The sequence below is a fragment of the Elephas maximus genome, chromosome 13, assembly GCF_024166365.1.
Source record: "Elephas maximus indicus isolate mEleMax1 chromosome 13, mEleMax1 primary haplotype, whole genome shotgun sequence".
Classification (NCBI taxonomy): Eukaryota; Metazoa; Chordata; class Mammalia; order Proboscidea; family Elephantidae; genus Elephas; species Elephas maximus.
The window spans coordinates 91,690,664-91,714,889 of record NC_064831.1 but is presented as its reverse complement, the minus strand read 5'-3'; the positions used below and the strand labels follow the sequence as shown (position 1 = coordinate 91,714,889).

At 39.4% G+C, this 24,226-nt stretch overlaps 1 protein-coding gene across 1 annotated transcript in view; it reads left to right on the top strand.

The window, feature by feature from the left end:
- The window catches only part of ADAMTS17 (ADAM metallopeptidase with thrombospondin type 1 motif 17), a 473,699-nt gene that overhangs the window by 263,199 nt on the left and 186,274 nt on the right, over positions 1–24,226 (top strand). The window contains exon 11 of the mRNA XM_049905242.1: positions 22,824–22,925. Within this exon, the coding sequence (XP_049761199.1) occupies positions 22,824–22,925 (102 nt within the window). The remainder of the gene's footprint in view (positions 1–22,823; positions 22,926–24,226) is intronic.

The window sequence follows — 24,226 nt, the reverse complement described above, 5'->3', positions numbered from 1 at the left end:
ATCCTAGTTGTTGCACTCCCATTAACTTGGTCGCACTGCCTCCCAAACTTCTCATCTGTGCTTTAGAGTAACTGTTGTTCATTTAGTCTCATAGAGGTAAGTTTTTTTTTTTTTAAGTATATTTCCATCCTAGTTGTTGCACTCCCATTAACTTGGTCACACTGCCTCCCAAACTTCTCATCTGTGCTTTAGAGTAACTGTTGTTTATTTGGTCTCATAGAGGTAAGTTTTTTTTTTTTTTAAGTATAATACTCAAGGGTGGTATTATTTACTTTTTTAGCTAACTCGCTATTACTTAAAAGGTGACTTCAGGGCATAGTTTCATTTCCAGGTTTAAAGAGTATCTCAGGGTAATCATCTTGGGGATTCCTCCATTTCAGTGGGTCTAGTAAGTCTGGATTCTTTAAGAATTTGAAGTTCTGTTTCACATTCTTCTCCCTTTCTATCAGGATCCGTCCATTGTGTCCCTGATCAGAATGTTGGGTAGTGGTAGCCAGGCACCATCTAGTTCTGGTCTCAAGGTAGAGAAGGCAGTACTTCATGTAGACAATTAGTCCTGTAGTCCAGTTCCTTTTCTGATTCTTGATTTTCCTTCTTTCTTTTTTGCTCGAAACAAATAGAGACCAATAGTTGTATCTTATATGACTGCTCGAAGCATTTAAGACCCCAGACACTACTCACCAAGCTAGGTGGTAGACTGTAAACTTTAGGGACTATATCATGCCACTTGACTGAATTGTCCCACAAGACCATGACCCTAAGGCTTCAAGAATACTAAACCCATGAGGTGATTGGTTATGTCTAAGAAGTATCAGCATCTGTAGCCCCTATTCATTTTATTATATATTTTTTGGTTGTTGTTGCAAAATTATATATAACAGCATTTGCCAATTCATTCTTTTTCTTGTATACAATCTAGTGGCATTAATTACATAAGTCAAGCTGTGCAAACTTCACCCACATTCAGTGCCACCTTTCCCATTACTGTAAACAAGAAGTGACTACTACCTAGAGAATGATTTCGTTTCTCCTCCATCCCCCAACCCAAGGCCCTGGTAAAAATCATGAACATTGTTCTCTGTGTATGTGCCTGTTCTCATCATTTCGTAACAATGAGATCATGCAATATTTGTCCTTTTGTTACTGACTTGTTTCATTCAGCATAATGTCCTCCACATTCATCCACACTGCAAAATGATTTAGGAATTCATTTTCTTTATTACTGAGTAGTATTCCATTGTATGTCCTTACCACATTTTATTTATCCATTTATCCTTTGATGGGCACTTAGGTCGTTCCATCTTTTTGCTACTGTGAATAGCGCTACAGTGAACATAGGCATGCATAAGTCTGTTTGCGTCACTTCTACTAAATTCCTAGGAGTGAAGTTCATAGATTATCTGGTAGTTCCATTTTTAGTTTTTGAGGAATCACCATACTGTTTTCCACAGAGGTTGTACCATTTACAGTCTCACCAGCTGTGGATAGGGTTCCAATTTCCCACATGCTCATCAACATTTGTTGTTTTTCTGTTTATTTATTTTTTTGGATCAATGCCATTTTAGTAGTTGTGAGGTGGTATCGCATTGTAGCTTTGATTTGCATCTCTTTAATGGCTAATGTGGAGCCCTGGTGAAACAGTGGTTAAAAGCTTGGCTGCTAACTGAAAGGTCAGCAGTTTGAATCCACCAGCTACTCCTTGGAAACCCTACGGGGCAGTTCTGCTCTGTCCTATAGGGTCACTATGAATCAGAATCAGCTCAACAACAACGGCTTTGGTTTGGTTTAATGGCTAATGTATGTATGCTGAACAAATAATCCAAGAAGCTGCAATATATAAAGAAGAACACGACATCAGAATTGGAGGAAGACTCATTAACAATCTGCTGTATGCAGATGACAAAACTTTGCTTGCTTAAGGCTAAGACTTGAAGCACTTGCTGATAAACGTCAAAGACCGCAGCCTTCATTATGGATTACATCTCAATGTAAAGAAAACAATTATCCTCACAAATGGACCAATAAGCAACAGCATGATAAATGGAGAAAATATTGAAGTTGTCAACGATTTCATTTTACTTGGATCCACAATCAACACCTAGGGAAAGAGCAGTCAAGAAATCAAACAACATATTGCATTAGGCAAATCTGCTGCCAAAGATATCTTTGAAGTGTTAAACAGCAAAGATGTCACCTTGAGGACTAAGGTTGGCGTAACCACTTCATATGAATTCGAAAGCTGGACAAGTAATAAGAAAGACTGAAGAAGAATTAATGCCTTTGGATTATGGTGTTGGTGAAGAATATTAAATATACCATGGCCTGCCAAAAGAACGAACGAATCTGTCTTGGAAGAAGTACAGCCAGAATGCTTCTTAGAAGTGATGACAGCGAGACTTCATCTCATGTACTTGGGTCATGTTATCAGGAGGGACCAGTCCCTCGAGAAGGCCATCATGCTTGGTAAAGCAGAGGGTCAGTGAAAGAGACGAAGACCGTCAGTTAGATGGATTGCGATGGTGGCTCAGAAATAGGAACAATTATGAGGATGGCACAGGACTGTGCAGTGTTTCATTCGGTTGTACATAGGGTTACTATGAGTTGGAACCAACTCAGTGGCACCAAACAACAACAGCAGTGGCTAATGACAATGAGAGTGTTTTCATGTGTTTGTTGGCTGCTTGAGTATCCTATTTGGTGAACTATTCATTTCATTTGCATATTTTTTGATTGAATTATTTATCTTTTTGTTAAGTTGTAGAAGTTTTGTATACATTTTGAATATTAGATTCTTAATGATTCCTGAAGATTTTTCCCAATCTGTAGGTTCCTTTTACCCTTCTGATAAAACTTTTGATGAGTATAAGTATTTAATTTTTATAAGCTCCCAGTTACCTAATTTGTTTTCTGCTGTTCATGCATTTGTAGTTGTGTTTGATAATCCATAATTAAAAAAAAAAAAAGCTTTCATAGTTTTGCCCCTAGCTTTTCTTCTGAGAACTTTATAGTTTTCACCTTAACATTTAGGTTCATGATCCATTTTGAGTTAGTTTTTGTGTATACTATGAGGTACGGATCCTGTTTCATTTTTCTGCATGCGGGTATCCAGTTTTGTCAGCACCATTTGTTGAAGAGACTACTTTTTCCCCGTTGAGTGGACTTAGACACCTTATTGGATTTATTTCTGGGCTTTCAATCTTATTCTCTTGGTCTATGTGTCTGTTGTTAAACCAGTATCAGGCTGTTTTGATTATTGTGGCTGTGTTGTGTGGAATATTGAATATACCATGGACTTCAAGAAGAACAACAGATCTGTCTTGGAAGTACAGCCAGAGTGCCCCTTGGAAGCGAGGATGGCGAGACCTCGTATCATGTACTTTAGACATGTTATCAGGAAGGACCTGTTTCATCATGGCTGGTAAAGTAGAGGGTCAGTGAAAAAGAGGAAGATCTTCAACAAGATGGATTGACACAGTAGATACAACAATGGGCTCAAACATAGCAAGGATTGTGAGGATGACACAGGACCAGACAGTGTTTTGTTCTATAGTAGATAGGGTCACTATGAGTCTGAACCAACTCATCAGAACCTAACAACATCACAGTATATTTTGAAATCGGTAAGTGTGAGGCCTCCTACTTTGTTCTTCTTCAAAGTTACTTTGGCTATTCGGTGCCTCTTTCGTTGCCATGTAGAACTGATGATTAGTTTTTTCCATTTCAGTAAAAAGTTTTTTTAGAATTTTGTTAGGGATTGTATTATATCTATAGATCGCTGTCAGAGATTGAATTTTGTCCCCCAAAAATGTGTGTCAACTTGGCTAGGCCCATGATCCCCAGTATTGTGTGATTGTCTGCCATTTTGTCATCTGATGTGATTTTTCTATGTGTTGTAAATTCTACCTCTATTATGATAATAAGGTGGGCTTAGTGGCAGTTATGTTAGTGAGGCAGGACTCAATCTACAAGATTAGCTTGTGTCTTAAGTCAGTCTCTTTTGAGATATATAAGAGAGAAGTGAGCAGAGAGATATGGGAACTTCATACCACCAAGAAATGAGAGCCAGAAAAATAGTGTATCTTTTGGACCCAGGATCCCTGCACCAAGAAGCTCCTCAACTAGTGCAGATTGATGACAAGGACCTTCTCCCAACACCAACAGAGAGAGAAACACTTCCCCCTGGATTTGGCACCCTTAATTCGACTTCTAGCCTCCTAGACTGTGAGAGAATAAATTTCTTTCTTTTTTTTTTTTTTAATTTTTATTGCGCTTTAAGTGAAAGTTTACAAAGCAAGTCACTCTCTCATACAAAAACTTACATACATCTTGCTATATACTCCTAGTTGCTCTCCCTCTAATGAGACAGCGTACTCATTCCCTTCACCCTCTATTTCTGTGTCTATTCAGCCAGCTTCTGACACCTTCTGCTCTCTCATCTCTTCTCTGAACAGGAGCTGCCCGCATAGTCTCATGTGTCTACTTGAGCCAAGAAGCTCACTCTTCACTAGTATCATTTTCTATCCCACTGTCCAGTCCAATCCCTGTCTGAAGAGTTGGCTTCGGGAATGGTTCCCGTCTTGGGCTAACAGAAGGTCTGAGGACCGTGACCTCTGGGGTCCTTCTAGTCTCAGTCAGGCCATTAAGTCTGGTCTTTCTACAAAAATTTGAGGTCTGCATCCCACTGCTCTCCTGCTCCCTCAGGGGTTCTCTGTTGTATTCCTTGTCAGGGCAATCTTCGATTGTAGCCAGGCACCATCCAGTTCTTCTGGTCTCAAGCTGCTGTAGTCCCTAGTTTGTGAGGCCCTTTCTGTCTCATGGGCTCATAATTACCTTGTGTCTTTGGTGCTCCAGGTGGGTTGAGACCAACTGAAGCATCTTAGATGGCTGCTTGCTAGCGTTTAAGGCCCCAGATGTCACTCTCCAAAGTGGGGTGCAGAATGTTTTCTTAATAGATTTTATTATGCCAATTGACTTAGTTATCCCCTGAAACCATCGTCCCCAAACCCCTGCCCCTGCTATTGTAAACAGTGCTGCAGTGAACATGGGTGTGTATATATCTGTTTGTGTAAAGGCTATTTCTGTAGGATATATTCCAAGGAGTGGGATTGGTGGATCATATGGTAGTTCTATTTCTAGCTTTGTAAGGAAGCGCCAAATGGGTTTACAAAGTGGTTGCACCATTTTACATTCCCATCAGCAGTGTATAAGTGTTCCAGTCCCTCCACAACCTCTCCAACATTTATTATTTTGTATTTTTTGGGTTAATGCAGCCCCAAAAAAGAAAAAAAAAAATTTTTTTTCTTTTTTGTTGGAGTGAGATGGAATCTCATTGTAGTTTTGATTTGCATTTCTCTAATGGCTAATAATCGTGAGCATTTCCTCATGTATCTATTAGCTACCTGAATGTCTTCTTTAGTGAAATGCCTGTTCATGTCCTTTGCCCATTTTTTTATTGGGTTATTTGTCTTTTTGCAGTTGAGTTTTTGCAGTATTATGTAGATTTTAGAGATCAGGCGCTGATCAGAAATGTCATAGCTAACATTTGTAGGTAGTCTGTAGGTAGTCTTTTTACTCTTTTGGTGAAGTCTTTGGATGAGCATAGGTGTTTGATTTTTAGGAGCTCCCAGCCATGTAGTTTCTCTTCAGCATTGTTAGTAGTGTTTTGTATACTGTTTATGCCATGTATTAGGCCTCCTAGCATTGTCTCTATTTTTTCTTTCATGATCTTTATCGTTTTAGATTTTATATTTAGGTCTTTGATCCATTTTGTGCTCTTTTTTGTGCATGGAGTGAGGTATGGGTCTTGTTTCATTTTTCTGCAGATGGATATCCTGTTATGCCAGCACTATCTGTTAAAGAGACTGTCTTTTCTCATTTAACTGACTTTGGGCCTTTGTCAAATATCAGCTGCTCATATATGGATGGATTTATGTCTGGATTCTCAATTCTGTTCCATTGGTCTATGTATCTGTTGTTGTACCAGTACCAGGCTGTTTTGACTACTGTAGCAGTATAGTAGGTTCTAAAATCAGGTAGAGTGAGGCCTCCCACTTTGTTCTTCTTTTTTGGTAATGCTTTGCTTATCCAGGGCCTCTTTCTCTTCCATATGAAGTTGGTGATTTGTTTCTCCATCTCATTAAAAAATGTCCTTGGAATTTGGATCAGAATTGCGTTGTACCTATAGATGGCTTTTTGGTAGAATAGATATTTTTACAATGTTAAGTCTTCCTATCCGTGAGCAAAGTATATTTTTCCACTTATATAGGTCTCTTTTGGTTTCTTGTGGTAGCGTCTTGTAGTTTTCTTTGTATAGGTCTTTTACATCTCTGGTAAGATTTATTCCTAAGTATTTTATCTTCTTTGGGGCTACTGTAAATGGTATTGATTTGGTGATTTACCCTTCAATGTTCTTTTTGTTGTTGTGGAGGAATCCAACTTAGTTTTGTATGTTTATCTTGTATCCTGAGACTCTGCTGAACTCTTCTATGAATTTCAGTAGTTTTCTTAAGGATTCTTTAGGGTTTTCTGTGTATAAGATTATGTCATTTGCAAATAGAGATACTTTTACTTACCCCTCACCAATCTCAATGCCCTTTATTTCTTTAACTAGCCTAATTGCTCTGGCTAGAACCTCCAGCACAAGGTGAAATAAAACTGGTGATAAATGGCATCCTTGTCTGGTTCTCAGTCTCAAGGGAAATGCTTTCAGACTCTCTCCGTTTAGGATGGTGTTGGCTGCTGTTAAAAAAAAAAAAAATGCCCTTTATTATGTTGAGGAATTTTCCTTCTATTCCTGTTTTGCTGAGAGTTTTTATCATGAATGGGTATTGAACTTTGTCAAATTCTTTTTCTGCATCAATTGATAAGATCATGTGATTCTTGTCTTTTATTTTTATGGTGGATTACATTGATTGCTTTTCTAATGTTGAACCATTCCTGCGTACCTGGTATGAATCCCACTTGGTCATGGGGAATTATTTTTTTTGATATGTTATTGAATTCTATTGGCTAGAATTTTGTTGAGGGTTTTTGCATTTAAGTACATGAGGGATATAGGTCTGTAATTTTCTTTTTTTGTGGTGTCTTTACCTGGTTTTGGTATCAGGGATATGGTGGCTTCATAGAATGAATTTGAGAGTATTCTGTCCTCTTCTGTGCTCTGCAATACCTTTAGTAGTAGTGGTGTTAACTCTTCTCTGAAAGTTTGGTAGAACTCTACAGTGAAGACGTCTGGGCCAGGACTTTTTTTTTGTTGGGAGTTTTTTGATTACTGTTTCAATCCCTTCTTTTGTTAATGGGTTTATTTGGTTGTTCTACTTTTTTTTTTTACCTCTGTGTTAGTTTAGGTAGGTAGTGTGTTTCTAGAAGTTCATTTCTTCTATGTTTTCAAATTTGTTGGAATACAATTTTTAATAGTAATCTGATATGATTCTTGTAATATCAGTGGAGTGTGTTGTAATATAACCCATCTCATTTCTTATCCATGTTATTTGCTTCCTCTCCTGTTTTTCTTTTGTCAGTTTGGCCAGTGGTTTATCAATTTTGTTAATTTTTTCAAAAACCAGCTTTTGGTCTTGTTAACTCTTTCAGTTGTTTTTCTGTTCTCTATTTCATTTAATTCTGCTCCAATTTTTATCATTTGCTTTCTTCTGGTGCCTGAGGGTTTCTTTTGTTGCTCTCTATTTGTTCAAGTTGTCGTAATAATTCTTTGATTTTGGCCCTTTCTTCTTTTTGTATGTGTGCATTTATTGATATAAATTGACCTCTGAGCACTGCTTTCTCTGTGTCCCAAAGGCTCTGATAGGAAGTGTTTTCATTCTCATTGGATTCTATGAATTTCTTTATTCCATCACTTATGTCTTCTATAACCCAGTCATTTTTGAGCAGGGTATTGTTCCGTTTCCAAGTGTTTGATTTCTTTTCCCTGCTTTTTCTGTTATCAATTTCTACTTTTCTGGCCATATGGTCAGAGAAGATGCTTTGTAATATTTTGATGTTTTCAATTCTGCTAAGGCTTGCGTTATGACCTAATATGTGGTCTATTCTAGAGAATGTTCCATGTGCACTAGAAACGAAAGTATACTTGGCTGCTGCTGTGTGGAGTGTTCTGTATATGTCTGTGAGGTCAAGTTGGTTGATTGTGACATTTAGATCTTCCGTGCCTTTTTTGAGCTTTTTTCTGGCTGTCCTGTCTTTTATCGAGAGTGGTGTTTTGAAGCCTCCTACTATAATTGTGGTGCTGTCTATCTCACTTTTCAATGCTGTTAGAGTTTGTTTTATGTATCTTGCAGCCCTATCATTGGGTGCATAAATATTTAATATGGTTATATCCTCCTGGTATATTGTCCCTTTAGTCATTATATAGTGTCCTTCCTTATCCTTTGTGGTGGATTTAACTTTAAAGCCTATTTTGTTAGAAATTAATATTGCCACTCCTACTCTTTTTTGATTTTTGTTTGCTTGATATATTTTCTTCCATCCTTTGAGTTTTAGTTTGTTTTTGTCTCTAAGTCTAAGATGTGTCTCTGTAGGCAGCATTTAGACGGATAATGTTTTTATCCATTCTACCACCCTCTGTCTCTTTATTGGTGCATTTAATCCATTTACATTCAGCGTAATTACGGATAGGTATGAATTTAGTGCTGTTATTTTGATGCCTTTGTTTGTATGTTGTTGACAGTTTCTTTTTCCCACTTAATTTTTTGTGCTGAGTAGTTTATATATTGTCTTTTCCTCTTATTCATTGTAGTTGATTTTGTTTCTGCTGAGTCTATTTTTTTCTTGTATTTTGTTTTGATGAGTAGGATTGTTAGTCTCCTTTGTGATTACCTCAGTATTTACCCTATTTTTCTAAGTTTAAACCTAACTTTTATTTCTTTATATTGCCTTGTCTTCCTCTCCATATGAAAGATGTATGACTTCATTTCTTAGTCCCTCTTTGTTGTTTTCTTTTGCATAATGACATCACTGTTTCCCTATTTTGTGAGTTTTTTTAACCTTGATTTACTTTTTGATTTCCCTATCTGGGTTCATATTGGATTGCTCTGTCCAGTGTTCTAGTCTTGGGTTGATATCTGATATTATTGGTTTTCTAACCAGAGAACTCCCTCTAGTATTCCTTGTAGTTTTGGTTTGGTTTTTACGAATTCCCTAAACTTCTGTTTATCTGTAAATGTGCTAATTTTGCCTTCATATTTGAGAGACAGCTTTGCTGGATATATGATTCTTGGCTGGCAGTTTTTTTCCATCAGTGCTTTATATAAGTCATCCCTCTGCCTTCTTGCCTGCATGGTTTCTGCTGAGCAGTCCGAGCTTATTCTTATTGACTCTCCTTTGTAGGTGACTTTTCATTCATCCCTAGCTGCTGTTAAAATTCTCTGTCTTTGGTTTTGGCAAGTTCGATTATAATATGTCTTGGTGACTTTCTTTTAAGATCTACCTTATGTGGAGTTCGATGAACATCTTGGATAGATATCTTCTTATTTTTCACGATATCAGAGAAGATTTTTATGCCAACAAATCTTCAGCAATTCTCTCTGTATTCTCTGTATTCCTTCCCTGTTCTGGTACTACACTCACTCCTAGATTATTTCTCTTGATAGAGTCTCACATGATTCTTAGGGTTTCTTCATTTTTTAAATATTTTTCTTCAAATATGTTGGTGCCAAGTGCTTTATCTTCAAGGTCCCTAATTCTGCCTTCCACTTGCTCAGTTCTGCTCCTCTGACTTTCTGTCAAATTGTCTAATTCTGTAATTTCATTGTTGATCTTCTGTATTTTTGATTGCTGTTCCTCTATGGGGAAACCCTGGTGGTGTAGTGGATAAGTGCTACAGCTGCTAACCTAAAGGTTGGCAGTTCAAATCCACCAGCCGCTCCTTGGAAACCCTATGGGGCAGTTCTACCCTGTCCTATAGGGTCGCTATGAGTCAGAATCAACTCAGTGGCAACGGGTTTTGGTTTTCTTTTTTTTGTTCTCTCTATGGATTCTTGCAGCTTATTAAATTTTTCATTACGTTCTTGAATAACCTTTTTAATTTTCTCAGCTGCTTTATCTGTGTGTTCCTTGGCTTGTTCTGCGTATTGTCTGATCTTCCTGATGTCTTGAAGAGTTCTGTATATTAATCTTTTGTGTTCTGCATCTGGTTATTCCAGGAGGACACCTTCGTCCAAAAGATCTCTTGATTCTTCGTTTTGAGAGCTTGTTAAAGCAATCAGGGTCTGCTTCTTTATGTGATTTGATATTGACTGCTGTCTCCATGCCATCTATAAGTTATTGTATTAGTTTATGTTTGCTTACTGTATCCTAGCTTCTTGCTTTGTTTTGTTTTGATATGTCCAAATAGGTTGCTTGAATGAACTAGCTTGATTATTTTTGCCTTTGAAACGCTAATGTCCTGCCACCAGATGGCTAGAGCTTTTACCAGGTGTGTGAGCCTAGGAGTCCATTCACTTTTCTTGTATGGATTCAGCTCAGGTGTCCACGTAGTTGGTCATCAAGTGTGTGGTACAGGTTCTGTCCTACAGTCTTAGGCAATGGTGATTGATGTACATAATGGTATCTCGTTGCAGCACGGAGTCATGCTCTGAGCAAGGCAGGGGGCTGACAACCGTCCCCCAAGTGTCTGTGAGGAAAGCGTGTCCCTGTTCCCTAGAGTGCACAGGTGGGTGGGTACTGCAGACAGACCTTGGGTATGCAATGCTTTTGGCTTTAAGGACTGGGAGGTACCAGTTATCCTTTGACCCCTGTCATGGGTGGCTTAGTGACCTGAAGGGAGCCACCAGTCCTTAGACCCCTGATATGGGTAGGTGAGGACCCATTTAATAGAGAAAGTGGTGTCAAACATCAAACACACACCTCTCCTCCACACAGCTGTAACAGTTGCAGTCTGCCAACAAGGGCCTGTTCTTCTGAAATAGGCCCACACTGGTCCATGCAGGTTGGAAAGGTATTCAGAGTCCACGGACCATTTATGCCTGGACAGGAGCCACTTCTGTCCTGAGCTCCCCAGGTTAGTCAAGCTGGCAGATTATCTTTTCCCCAATTGTGAATTTATTCCTTCTCCAATGCTGGGAGAATGGGCTCAGGGCATGCAAGAGGACCTATTTCAGGCCCAGGGAAATCAACACCCACTGAAGCTGGCTTGGGGGCTGGGGGTGCGGTAAAGTATATGAAGTACTTAGCTTTTGCCGAGAGCACCATTCTTCTCTGGTTCTGGAGGTGTGAGTAGGCTCTGCGGCTGGCTGTTTCTCCCTGAGGGAACTGTGGCCAAATGCCATCACCAGTTGGCTGCAGCCACTCCCGGGAATGGTGCCTGTGGGTCCTGGCATTTTAGGTCCAGCATCTCCTCTCGGCTACTGAACCATCTCTCCCTTCCGCTGCCACTCAGTCCATTTTCTAACTTTGCCTTTGATGTTCAGGGCATCTAGCTTGTCATAAATGTAATCTTTTCACTTGTTTTTTCCAGTCTTTGTTGTAAGAGGGTTCACCGGAAGCATCCAACTACTCCGCCATCTTGGCTCTGCCTGCGAGAATAAATTTCTTTTTGTTAAAGCCATCCACTTGTGGTTTTATCTGTTATAGCAGCCCTAGATACTAAGACATTTTCATAATGTTAAGTTTTCCAATCCCTGAGGACAGAATATCCTTCCATTTATGTAGGTCTCTTTTCATCGATTATATATCAGTGTTTTATAGTATAACTATAAAACATGTAAAGTATAAGCCCTTTACATGTCTGGTTAGTTTATTCCTACATATTTTTTAAAATTTTAGGTGCTATCATAAATGGTATTATTATCTTTATTTCCTTTTAAGATTTCTTGTTAATGTAAAGATATCCAACTGATTTTCGTGTGTTGATCTTGTACCCTGCAGCATTTCTGAATTTTTGTAATTAGTTCCAGCAGCTTTCTTGTGGAATGTTTGGGATTTTCTGTGTATAGAATTATGTCATCTGCAAATAGAAATCGTTTTACTTCTTTTCCAGTTTGGGTATACTTTATTTCTTTTTCTTGCCTTGTTGCTCTGGCTAGGACTTCCAGTAAAATATTGAATAGAAGGGGTAATAGTGGGCATCCTTGTCTCATTCTCATTCTCTGGGGGAAGGCTCTCAATCTTCTCCATTGTGTATAATGTTGGCAGTTGGTTTTTCATGTATGCCCTTAATAGTATTAAGGAATTTCCCTTCTATATCTATTTTGCTGAGAGTTTTTTTATCAGAAAAGGGTGTTGAATTTTATTAAATGCACTTCTGCATCTTTTGAGCTGATTATATAGTTCTTTTCCTTAGTTTTATTGATGTTGTGTATTACATTGATTGGTTTTCTAAAGTTAAACCATCCTTGCATTCTTGGAATAAATCCCACTTGGTCGTGGTGTAATTCTTGGAATAAATCCCACTTGGTTGTGGTGTATAATTTTCTTAATATGTTGTTGAATTCTGTTCATGGAGTGTTTTTTTTTTTTGAGAATATTTGCATCTGTGTTAATGAGGGATATTGGTCTGTAGTTTTCTTTTCTTGTGCTGTCTTTATCTGGATTTGGTGCCAGGGTAAAGGAAGCAGCCATTTATATTTTATCTTATTAAGAGTTTCAATAAACAATGAGGACTGGATTTTATTAAATGTCCTTTCAACATCCATGGATAGAACCAAATGATTTTTCTCTTGAGTTATCAATATGGTGAATTATATTAGCAGATTTTCTAATATACAATCATCTTTGCTTTCTTGAAATAAACCTCACTTGGTCATGGTGTATTAGTTTGAAAGTATTAGTAAATTATATATAGGATTTTTGCACCAGTATTCATAAATGAGTTTGGTATGAATTTTTTATGTTCCTGTGGTTGTCTTGGAAACCCTGGTGGCATAGTGGTTAAGTGCTACGGCTGCTAACTAAAGGGCCGGCATTTCGAATCCACCAGGCACTCCTTGGAAACTCTTTGGGGCAGTTCTACTCTGTCCTATAAGGTCGCTGTGAATCAGAATCGACTCGACGGCACACTGGGTTTGGTTTTGGTTTGGTGGTTGTCTTGTTAGGTTTGGTAGCTTAATATAAGGATTCAGGTGAACTCCCCCATTCTTTTCATACTCTTAAACAATTTAAATGTGTTGTTGTCATTTTTTTCCTTAGGCTAACTAGAATCCACTTGTAAAAATATACCTTTATGAAACCATCTGGACCAGAGATTTTCAAGAAGGGTAGTTCAATGACAACCTTCTCATCATCTTCTAAGTTAATTATTCTGTATACATTTTTTATCTTTTCTGGACAATGGATGTATTAAGTTATACATTCTTAGAAAATCATTTCATCTCAAATTTATGTAGTGAACTAAGTGCTCACTGATTTTATTTTTTAGACCCTGGTTGTGTAGTGGTTAAGAGCTACAGCGGCTAACCAAAAGGTCAGCAGTTTAAGTCTACCAGGTGTTCTTTGGAAACCCTATGGGGCAGCTCTACTCTGTCCTGTAGCGTTGCTATGAGTCAGAATCAACTTGATGGCAATGGGTTTGAGTTTTTTTGGTTTACATTTTGGTTATTTTCTCTTTTCTTTTTTTGTTGTTCATGCTTTTTCTCCTTTTTTCTGAATGAATTAGCAAATGGTTTTTATCTAGGTCATTTTTCTCTCAAAAGAGCTAACTCTTAGATTTTTCTTTGCTTTCTATTTTTCCTACATTTCTTCTTTTATCATTGTTAATTTCTTCTCTTTTCTTACGGATTTATATTTTCTCTTTCAAACTTCCTGAGATGGACACTTATTTTCTTCCTTGTTTATTAATATGAGTATTTGAAACCCTTAATTTTTCTCCCGGTACTACTTTAGCTGTATCCACATGTAGTAGCCTCACTTTCATTATTCGTAATCTGCAATTTTGGTTATGATTTTCCCTCAAAAGGGAGTTAAGGAGTTTCCCTTAAAAGAGAGTTTTAAATTTTCTAGGCAGTAGGTTATTTTTTCTCTAATTATTATTATTATTAATTCCTAGTTATATTTCATCAGTCTGCTTTCCAGATTTTATTGAGGCTAATTTTTATTAATATTACATGACCATTCAAAATGTGTTCATTTTCATGGTATAGACTTCTGTCAATCTTGTCTAATGTTTTATTTAGATTTTCTGTATCCTTACATACTTTTGTCCATCTTATTTGTCATGGACAGAGAGAGGTTAATTAGACTATTTTGCTGATTTCTTTTTTGTTGTTTCCCCTTATATTTCAAGTGAGTTTTGTTTCATGAGATTGAATGCTAAGCTCATTGGTGCATGTATATTTATAACTTTAAATCATCGTTGTTTTACAATATAAGGAGTCCTTCTTTGCCTTATTTCATGCTATGAATTCTAGATTCAGTTTTGGCTGATAATAAGGTCATAATGAATAAGGAAGACCGAAGAAGAATTGATGCCTTTGAATTATGGTGTTGGCGAAGAATATTTAATATACAAGGGACTGTCTCTAACTGCCTCTAATCCTGCCTCATTAACATCATAGAGGTTAAGATTTATAACACGTAAGAAAGTTACATCAGATCACAAAATGGAGAGCAACCACACAATACTAGGAATCATTGCCTAGCCAGTTGACACACATTTTGGGAGGACATAATTCAATCCATAACAAATACGGGTTATACTTCAACATAAAGAGAACAAAAATTCTCACAACTGAACCAATAAGCAACATGGTGATAAGTGAAGAAAATATTGAAGTTGTCAAGGATTTCAAGTTACTTAGATCGATGATCAATGTCCCATGGAAGCAGCAGTCAAGAAATCAAATGACTTATTGCACTGGGCAAATCTGCTGCAAAAGATTTTTTTTTAAATGTTAAAAAGCAAAGGTGTCAGTTTGAGGACTAAGGTACATCTAACCCAGGCCATGGTATTTTCAATCACTTCATATGCACGTGAAAACTGGACAATGAATAAGGAAAACCAAAGAAGAATTGATGCCTTTGAATTACGGTGTTAGCAAAGAATATTGAATATATCGTGGACTGCCAGAAAAATGAACAAATCTCTTAGAAGCAAGGATGGCATGATTTCGCCTCATATACTTTGGACACATTATCAGAAGGGACCAGTCCCTGGAGAAGCACATCATGCTTGGTAAAGTAGAGGGTCAGTGAAAAAGAGGAAGACCCTCAATGGGATGGATTGACACAGTGGCTACAACAATGGGCTCAAACATAGCCATGATTGTGAGGATGGCGCAGGACCAGGCAGTGTTTGGTTCTGTTGTACATAGGGTTGCTATGATTCAGAACCGACTTGATGGCACCTAACAACAATCCTGTCTTGTCTTTTTTACTTTTTCTGGATCACGTTTTTAAGATATTTCTTGTTGTGTAACATATGATTGAGTTTTGGGTTGTGATCTAATCTAAAATAATCTTTACCTTATTTGAAAAGTCTGTCTCCTTTACATATACTGTATAAAACCAAAAAACCAAACCCATTGCCGTCAAGTCGATTCCGACTCATAGTGACTCTATCTTTATATATATATATATACTGGTATAGCACATATATTTAGTCCTAGTTCTGTTGCCATATTTTATGTTAAGTTTCTGTTTTCATTACTACGTTTTTCCCTCACTGTATCTCTTGGTTTTCCTTGCTTTTTTGTACCTAATTTTTTTTCTTTAGAGGATTTATCATATTCCAGTGGTTACGTTATAACTATATTTTTATACATTTAATTTTCCATGTTTTTACGCTCTAGCTGCTTTAAAGATCTCCTTCTGTCTTTAGTATTTTGAAATGTATCTGTATTAGTTAACCTTTTCTGCGTATCAAAATTACCACAAAACTTAGTGGCTTAAAACAGCACACATTTATTATTTCATAGGTTCTGTGGGTCAGGGATCTAGGCACGGCTTAGCTAGGTCCTCTTCTTTACAGCCTTTAACAAGGATGCAATTGAAGTGTTGGCCCTGAGTCAGCAGTCTCATCTGACGGATCAGCTGGGGAAAGATTCACTTCCAAGCTCACTTAGTGGTTGTTGGAAGCATTCAGGTTCTTGCAGGCTGTTGGACTGAGGGTCTCAGTCTTTGCTGACTCATGGATCAGAGACTGCCCTCAGTTCCTTGCCATGCAGTTCTTTTCAACATGGCAACTTGTTTCATCAAAACGTGCAAACCAATAAGGCAATAGAGAGAATCTGCTAGGAAGACAAAAGTCTTAGTCTTCTTAACATAATCATGGAAGTGACAGGCTATCACTTTTGCCATATTCTATTGGTTGAAAGCAAATTAGAGAAGAAGAGAGGCTGGCCAAGAATGGAAAAAGTTGAATGAATCATAATAAATACTATATTTAAAATTTTTAAAAAGGCAAGTCAGTGTCAGGACTTTGCATTTGTCAGTGGATTCTTAGATATGTTCGCAAAAGCATGAGTGACAAAAGAAAAAATAAACTGGACTTCATCGAAAAGAGTTTTTGGCATCAAAGGATACTATCAAGAAAGTGAAGACAATCTACAGAATGGGAGATAATATTTGGAAATCCTATATCTGATAAGGGTTTAATGTGCAAAATATTTAAAGGAAGATATATAAATGGCTAATAAGCACATGAAAGATGCTCAACATCGTTAGTTATTAGGAAAATGCAACTCAGGAATGCAGTGAGATACTACTTCATGCTTACTAAATGGATGGCCATTATCCAAAACTCCAAAAATAGCTAGTGTTGGTGAGGATACAGAGAAATTGGAACCCTCATCCATTGGTGGTGGGAATGTGAAATGGTGCAGCTAGTGTGGAAAACAGTTTGGTGGTTCCTCAAAGGGAACCCCCAAGACTAGTTTTCCCAACTGCAGTGCCAATACCAGAACTTGCCCTCAGGGGGAGCTCCTCACCCCTTTTATGTACTCACCACAGGTTGGTATATGTTTGTATGTATGTATATATACGTGTATGTATTTTGTATTTGCTTTCTTGAATACTTCCCTTACTTCTAGTGAGCTCAGAAATAAGAATTATGTTTTATTACAATACCTAGCTGTTTTCTTATGGAAAAGAACCCACACAGATGCAGAATATCTAGCCTTCTGTCTTAGTCATCTGGTGCTGCTATAACAGAAATACCACAAGTGGATGGTTAATACAAAGAGAAGTTTATTTTCTCACAGTAAAGTAGATTACAAGTCCAAATTCAGGGTATCAGCTCCAGGCCAAGGCTTTCTCTCTTTGTCAGCTCTGGAGGAAGGTCCTTGTCCTCAATCTTTCCGTGGTCAAGGAGCTTCTCTGGCACAGGGATCCCAGGTTCAAAAGACGGGCTCTGCTCCTGGTGCTGCTTTCTTGGTGGTATGAGGCCCCCCTGTCTCTCTGCTTGCTTCTATCATATCTCAAGAGATTGCCTCAAGACACAATCTAATCCTGTAAGTTGAGTCCTGCCTCACTAATACAACTGCCATCCATCCTCTCTCATTAACATCATAGAGGCAGGGTTTCCAACATATAGGGAAATCACACAGAACCTGGAACCGTGGCCCAGCCCAACTGATATGCACATTTTTGGTGGGGACATAATTCAATCCATGGCACCTACCGTTTGCCAGAAGCAGAAGGTGCATCAATAAGCCTTCTCTCTCTCTTAGATTACCTACTGTATCCCAGTTACACGAGTATGATGAAATAAAGACATTTCTAACTCTACTTGCCATTCTCTCTACCACCCAGTATTGTTTTTCTTAGCCTTATCATTTTAGCTTTAAATGTTCTTCTATCTTGAATATTTTATCTTTCATGCATTTGCACCTCCCTCTGGCAAGAAGAGAAATCGGTATATGTAGACCTACCTCCTACTCCAACCAACTCCACCCTCAACCACCTTCTCTGCCAGCCTGTTCTTATCTGCATTACTTCTGCTTTGTCTGGGTTTCTATCATACTCATTCTCGTCTCTAACTTTAACCCCTAATTTGGTTTTAATCAAGGTTTGATCAATGCTGACAGCTAGTCCTTTTGTCATGAGTTCTTCAGTCATTTCTTTATTGGCTGAAGTTCATCCTCTAGTTATTTCCCCCCAAAAAAGGGTTCAGCTATTTGCATGTTTGGAAATGTTTGTCTGCTACCTATACAGTTGATCAACTATTTGGTTGATATAAATTTCTGGAGTCACATTTTTCTTCCCTGTCTCTTTATAAGTATTGCTCAGTGCCTTCTGTCACTGAGTGCCCTGTGGAGGAATCTGTATACAGCCTGATATTTTCCCCATTATAAGTGACTTGGATGTTTTTGCCTGGCTTCCCAAAGGATTTTGGGCTTTACTACTAAAATCCAGTAACTTTATTGGACATGTCTCAGTATTCATCATTCTGGGCCATTTTTCCTAGAACATGTATTTCAATCTGTGACTGAGACTGTCTTTTATATTCAAATAATTTGTTCATAACAGTATTTTAGTTCTCGTCTTTATTGGAACCACTTATACTTATGTCAGACCTCCTTTATCTGTCTTCTATATCTGCCATTTCCTCTTAATCTTTTTATGTTATCTGTTCATTTCCATATTCACTTTTTCTCAGTCCTGAGCTCCACAGACCTTACAGTGTTTTCAGAGGTGTGTCTCTCCATCTTTCTGCTGCTCTCAGTATGGTCTTTATTGGTGATCTAATTTTATTTTCTCTTCCATTTCTTTACTTACTTCTAATAGCTCATGTTTTATCTCCTTTAGCCTGACCAGCTTTTCCTTGAGTTCTTAAGCATGTGTGGTTTTTTGTTTGCTCTCTTTGCAATTTTTTTTTTTAAGTATTTAACAGTATGCTTGCACATAATTTCCATCTACTCCATGACCGTATATCTGGTGAGTATTCTTCTTCTGCCTTCTTTCCAATGGATCTTCTTCCTTTTTTGTTCATGCTGTATATCCTGTGTAGCCCTGGTGGTGCTGTGGTTAAGAGCTCAGCTGCTCACCAAAAGATCAGCAGTTCTTATCCACCAGCCACCCTTTGGGAGTGCTATGGGGCAGTTCTACTCTGTCCTATAGGGTCGCTATGAGTCGGAATCAACTCAACGGCAACTTTTTTTTTTTTTTTTTTTAATAGATCCTGTGCTGATCTTTTCCCACTATTGCTCTCTTTTGAGTTTTTCCTGGACCAGCTATTTACAATATGTCCATGTTGAGAAGAGCCAGGGCTGCTTCCAGGCTATTGGCAATTTACCTTATGAGAGGATTGTGGGGAGGTGGGATGTGTGGAAGGGGAACACTGTGCCAGCACAGAGATCAGCAGTTGCAAGATTACTCCCCATGCAGTCTCTCTCCTCCTCTGAGATCTGGCTTCCTACACATATGGTCTATCCTTGTGATTCCCTTGTGTAGCCCCGCTTTCCCTGCTTTTTATGACAGATTCCATCACCAGCTTGAGCATTCATTTCTTTTTGTCTCTTTTTCTAACTCAATTGTTTTAGTAAAGTATAATATACGTGCAGGAAAGTACACAAATTGTAAGTTTAGAACTCGATTAATTTTTATAATGTGAATACAAACTGTGTAAAAGCCACACAGTTCAAGAACCAGGATATGAATGATATGAATCCCAGTCCTGTGCTTCTGATCCAGCTCAGGTCTCTTGCCCTCTACAAACATCTGCCTCCTCATTAGAAAAACGGGAAAAATGGTAAAAGCCGTCATTCTCCCTGCCTTCCAGGGCTGTCGTGAGGGTTGAGATGACAGACATCAGAGCACTTTGTGATTTTTAAGCATGATGCAAATGCCAGTTGTTGATCCGAGAATGCATCATAGGGACAAGTCTCAGTGTAGTCCTTCCCGTGTGATCATTAGTGGAAGTGCTTTGCAGGAAGGAAGATTGCTTGGCTTGGGCACAGGGAGCAATGGTAGTGGCCAAGCTTGGATCAGAGGCTGTTCTAAGGTCTTCCCTACTTAGTCCCCTTTTCTTTGCTTATAAATTGAACATACCTGTGTACAACACCAAATCAAGAAAGTGAACATTACCAGTACCTAGAAGTCCCCTCATGCCCCTGACCAGTCACAAGTCCACTCTACAAAGATAACCACTATCCTGACTCCCAACACTTCAGATTTATTTTACTTGTTTTTGCACTTTATATAATTGAAATTATGTAGTATTCAGTAGTTGTAATATACCATAATTCATCTGTTCTGCCATTGGTGGGCATTTTTTTTTTTTCCAATTTGAGATTAATACAAAGAGTACTGTCGTAAACATTCTTGACAGTGTCTTCGGTGGACATACCTAGGAGTGGAATTGCTGGGTAATAGAGCATGTGTATCTTCAGTTTTAGTAAATACTGCCAAAGAGTTTTCCAGAGTTGTTGAACGAGGTTAGAACTTCATCATCAGTAAAGAAGAGTTCGCATTGCTTACACCTTTGCTGACTCTTGGTATGGTATTCTCCATCTTTTTCATTCTAGCCATTCTGGTGGGTGTGTAGAGGTATCTAATGGGAGTTTTAATTTGTTTTTCCCTGATGATAAAACCGAGCACCTTTTCATTTGTGTTTTGGTCATTTCAGTATCCTTTTTTTGTGAAGTGTCTGTTCATGTCTTTTGAACATTTCTACTGGGTCTACCTTTTTCTTAATTAATCTGCTGTAGGAGGTTTTAAAAATCTATATCCTGGATCCAATTACTTTGTCAATTACATGCATTACAAATCTCACCCGTGTATTGCAGATGTCATCTTCTCCCACTTACAGGTGCCTTTGGATGAACAGAAGTTCTTTGTTTTAATATAGTATAATTCCGTGATATTTTTCCTTTATGATTAGTGCTTTTTATGTTCTTACTAAGAAATCTTTATCTGAACTCATTCTCCTTTTCTTTGATGATTAAAAAAGAAGTTTTAGGAGAAAACGCTGTCTATAAAATGCACACTAAACAGTTTACACCACTTTTTTCCTCTCTCTCTCCTAATCCAAGCACCCGTAAGCCATAAATTCACCTCCTGGGCTGGTCTTGTCTCAAGAGCGCGTGTCCACACCCTGACGCCACACTTTCAAAGAGCTCTGAGGTCAGAGTGCATGGAATCAAACATTTAATGAGCTGCAGTAAATCTTTATAGGACCAGCTGGTGCTGCACTCAGGGCTCTCGTCTTTTTACCGTTCCACTGAGAGGGGAGAAATCATGCGACCATGTGGGCTCTTTTAAACCCAACTGTGTAATATTCCACTTGAATCTTTGGCTTCTTCAGGATACAGATCAGCTCGGACAAACTGGAAAAATGAGAAGGGGCTTAGGCTTCCTTTAGCTCTTTTGAAAAGCTCTCCCTCCGCCCCCCAGCTCTGCTATCCTTTCCTTCTTCTGTTTTAGTTTTGTCCCTTCAACTGCTAAACATTTTGGACTTTAGACAGCGGAGTTGTACATCTATTCTGTGCAGATGTTTGAGGTTATTTGGAACATCAGACATCTGAACTGAGCACAGCACACCCTTTGCAAACCCCCTGCGACTGCCCTGGGCTATACCCTGTGACCTTTACCCTCCCGGAAGGGCACCAGCGGGTCCTTCATCCGCACTCTGAAAGGTGATGTTTCCCCACTGTGGCTCAGGCCTTTTAGCCATGATTGAGTTTGGCATACTGGAAGCACTGTGTCTTTAAAAGATCCTTAAGAACATGTGTTCTCAATTTTCAGACCAGAGGGGAGGCTTTGGGTGCAAGTAGTTTATCTGGGAAGTGATCCCAGGAAGCACTGAGGGAGTGAGGATGTGAGAGAGAAAGGGGGGCGGAGAGAGCAGAGAAGGTGCATTGGTGGGCAGGATACTGCTGTAGGCAATAGGGCCATCCCTGTGGAACCTTCTGGAACTTGCCTCAGAATCACCCCCACCAAATAGTGAGGAAGCTAGGTATTTATCCAGCTAGAGCTCCCTCCCTTATTGGTGGGGGGTTGCTCGTAGCCAGAGAAAGGCTCCTGCAGGGAGGCTTGGGAAGCTGGCCTGGTGTGAGGGCAGCTGTCTGCAGGGAGCTCCTGTGGAGAGGCCGGAGAAGCTGAGGACACAGGGCTGGGGCACTGGCAGTGTCCACTTCAATTATCTTGATAAATTGTCTCATAATGAGCAGTCTGACAATAACCAAATTTCCTACTAATACAAGTAGGAATCTGTGTTTTTAAATGCCTTTTCCTGTTTCTGCAGAATTGTTTTCATTGCATATTTGTGGATGTTATGAAATTCTCTAGGTGAAATATTGTAAGAAACTGTGCACAACTAGTTGAGCTGGAAAATTGGGTGCCCGCAGGGTACTGAAGGGGTCCTTTTAGCCCAACCCATGGAGCCCTATACCTTCATTACCCTTTGGACTCTCTCTGGGTCTGCATGGCTGCTGCTCACTGAACCCCACCCACTTCCCAGCCTTAGTCCAGAGCCACCTTTTCCAGCAGCCTTCTCTGCCCAAGACTTGGTTGGTTACAGTCTTTATCTCTACTTGCTTCCTTATAACTCCTGGCCTGTGCCTCCTACCTCGCAGCTTTAAATGGAAGTAATCTCTCCTGGGAGGCAGGGGCTGTGGCTCCCAGCTGAGGTGCTGAGTCTCACACCTAGCAGGTCCCCAATAGCTGATGCCTGAACACTGAGCTGAATTCCCATGAGACAAGCCCTCCCAGCAGTAGATACACAGAATTTCATTGAGGTAAATGAGCCAGTTTAAATAATGCATTTATTTTTTCGACATGCAGATTCATGACCCTCCCTCTTCTCATGTTTCCAATCCCAAATCTGAACTGGGCATTGGGCTTCGCCTGCTGCCCCAGCTCTTCAGCTGGGAGCTGTTTCAGCTGCGACCGGTGTGTGCAGAGGTTCTCAGCAATGATGCTTCCTGCCCTTGTCACTACAGCATCTGATGTGTGCCGGTCTGTGGTGCCTGGTTGAAGGAGATTCATCCTGCAAGACCAAGCTGGACCCGCCTTTGGATGGCACTGAGTGTGGGGCAGACAAGGTAACCTCCTGTCTCCCACTGCCCCCCGCCCCCGAAGGCAGCCCCATGGCTCCTGGTGCCCTGAAGTAAGCAGTCATAGGCATCTCTCTTCTCAGAAGCAATGTGCACTCTGTGTTCATGAGCCTCAAAACATCTCCCAGGCATCCCCGAAATGCCCATGGAGGTCCCTCAGGGCACACAGGGACAGCTTCGTCACCTCATTCTTCTTTTCTTACATGTTACAAGAATTATTTAGTTAATATTTTTGTTAAATTAACTCCTTTTATCACGAGTGAATTTATTTAAAGAGAACACTTTACGGCAGCATACGTTAAATGGAAGAGCGATATCACTTGACACACGTAACAGGCTATCGTAAAATGAATTTAATGGGAACAAGCAATGCTATCAAATTCTAGCTAGATGGTAGGAGAGTGAGCCTGCGCCAGTCTTCGTTAACAGGAGAGACTGTTAAGTGTTAACACAGGTGTTCAAGATACAGCAGCAACAATCTGAGACTTTCTCCTTGGCCCTGTGGGAAGGATTGAAAGAGCTGGGTTGAGACCCTTGAAAACACATCTTATGCCTCGGGGTCATATGTCACACAGGATAGGAAATTCTGTTGTAGAGGACTGGCTTTCTCTTATCCTCAGAAAGAACCAGGGTTCGCTCACATGGTGTCAGTAGTATCATTACAAACCACCAAAGCCAGCTCTGAAGCTCAAAACCACAGAGTGGGACACGCCACCTTTGCTCACAGTAAGCACGGTTTGCAGACACTCAGGTCTCTTCATGAGCCATGTGGATGATTCCTTTTTCTGAGAATTTACAAAATCCCAGTGGAGCACATGCCATGTGGAAGTTTAGGGCAAAACCCAAACTCTAGAGAGGTGTCAGTGTTGAGTAAGAACTGCTGCTAAAATTTGCAAACATGCACACCCCAAAATAGTCTACTTTTATTTTTTCCAGTTGTTGTAAAGTCTATTCCAACTCTGGGTGACCCTACATGTGTCAGAGTAGAACTGTGCTCTATAGGGTTTTCAATGGCTGATCTTTCCGGAAGTGGATTGCAGGTCTTTCTTCTGAGGTACCTCTGGGTGAACTCGAACCTTCAACCTTTTGGTGAGCAGCAGGGGCAGATTAACCAGTAAGCAAGGTACACACAGGCTTAATTTTATTACTACTCTGTAGTGCACAATTTCACATGGGTTTCACCACCTCTTTGACACGGTGAAAAACAGGTGAATTGTGCACAACGGAATTAGTAAGCACGAGTGAGCCCCGCATACCTTGCTTATCGGATAATCCATCCCTTGACTATT